The sequence below is a fragment of the Plectropomus leopardus genome, unplaced genomic scaffold, assembly GCF_008729295.1.
Source record: "Plectropomus leopardus isolate mb unplaced genomic scaffold, YSFRI_Pleo_2.0 unplaced_scaffold72515, whole genome shotgun sequence".
NCBI classification, from domain to species: domain Eukaryota; kingdom Metazoa; phylum Chordata; class Actinopteri; order Perciformes; family Serranidae; genus Plectropomus; species Plectropomus leopardus.
Window position 1 is genome coordinate 1 of NW_024679824.1, and position 393 is coordinate 393.

Sequence of the window (393 nt, forward strand, 5' to 3'; positions counted from 1 at the left end):
GGTGTAGTAGTGGTTGGTTCTGGAGTAGTTGTTGTAGGTTCAGGTGTAGTTGTAGTGGGTTCAGGTGTTGTGGTAGTTGGTTCAGGTGTTGTTGTAGTGGGTTCTGGTGTAGTCGTAGTCTGTTCAGGTGTAGTGGTTGTGGGTTCAGGTGTTGTAGTAGTTGGTTCAGGAGTTGTAGTAGTAGGTTCAGGAGTTGTAGTAGTAGCTTCTGGAGTAGTTGTTGTAGGTCCAGGTGTAGTTGTAGTGGGTTCAGCTGTAGTCGTAGTAGGTTCTGGAGTAGTTGTTGTAGGATCAGGTGTAGTTGTTGTGGGTTCAGGTGTAGTAGTTGTGGGCATGACAGTAGTACTCGCAGCCGGTACTGTCAAAGCTAAAAGTTATCACACATTTAGAAGA

At 45.8% G+C, this 393-nt stretch overlaps 1 protein-coding gene across 1 annotated transcript; it reads right to left on the reverse strand.

The window, feature by feature from the left end:
- Positions 1 to 5: 5 nt before the first annotated feature.
- Positions 6 to 363, reverse strand: LOC121940049 (integumentary mucin C.1-like; the record flags this gene model as incomplete). The annotated part of the gene is made up of 1 exon (XM_042482924.1): positions 6 to 363. A coding segment is annotated over exon 1 (330 nt), but the record flags the coding sequence as incomplete, so codon positions are not given.
- Between the last annotated feature and the right edge of the window lie 30 nt (positions 364 to 393).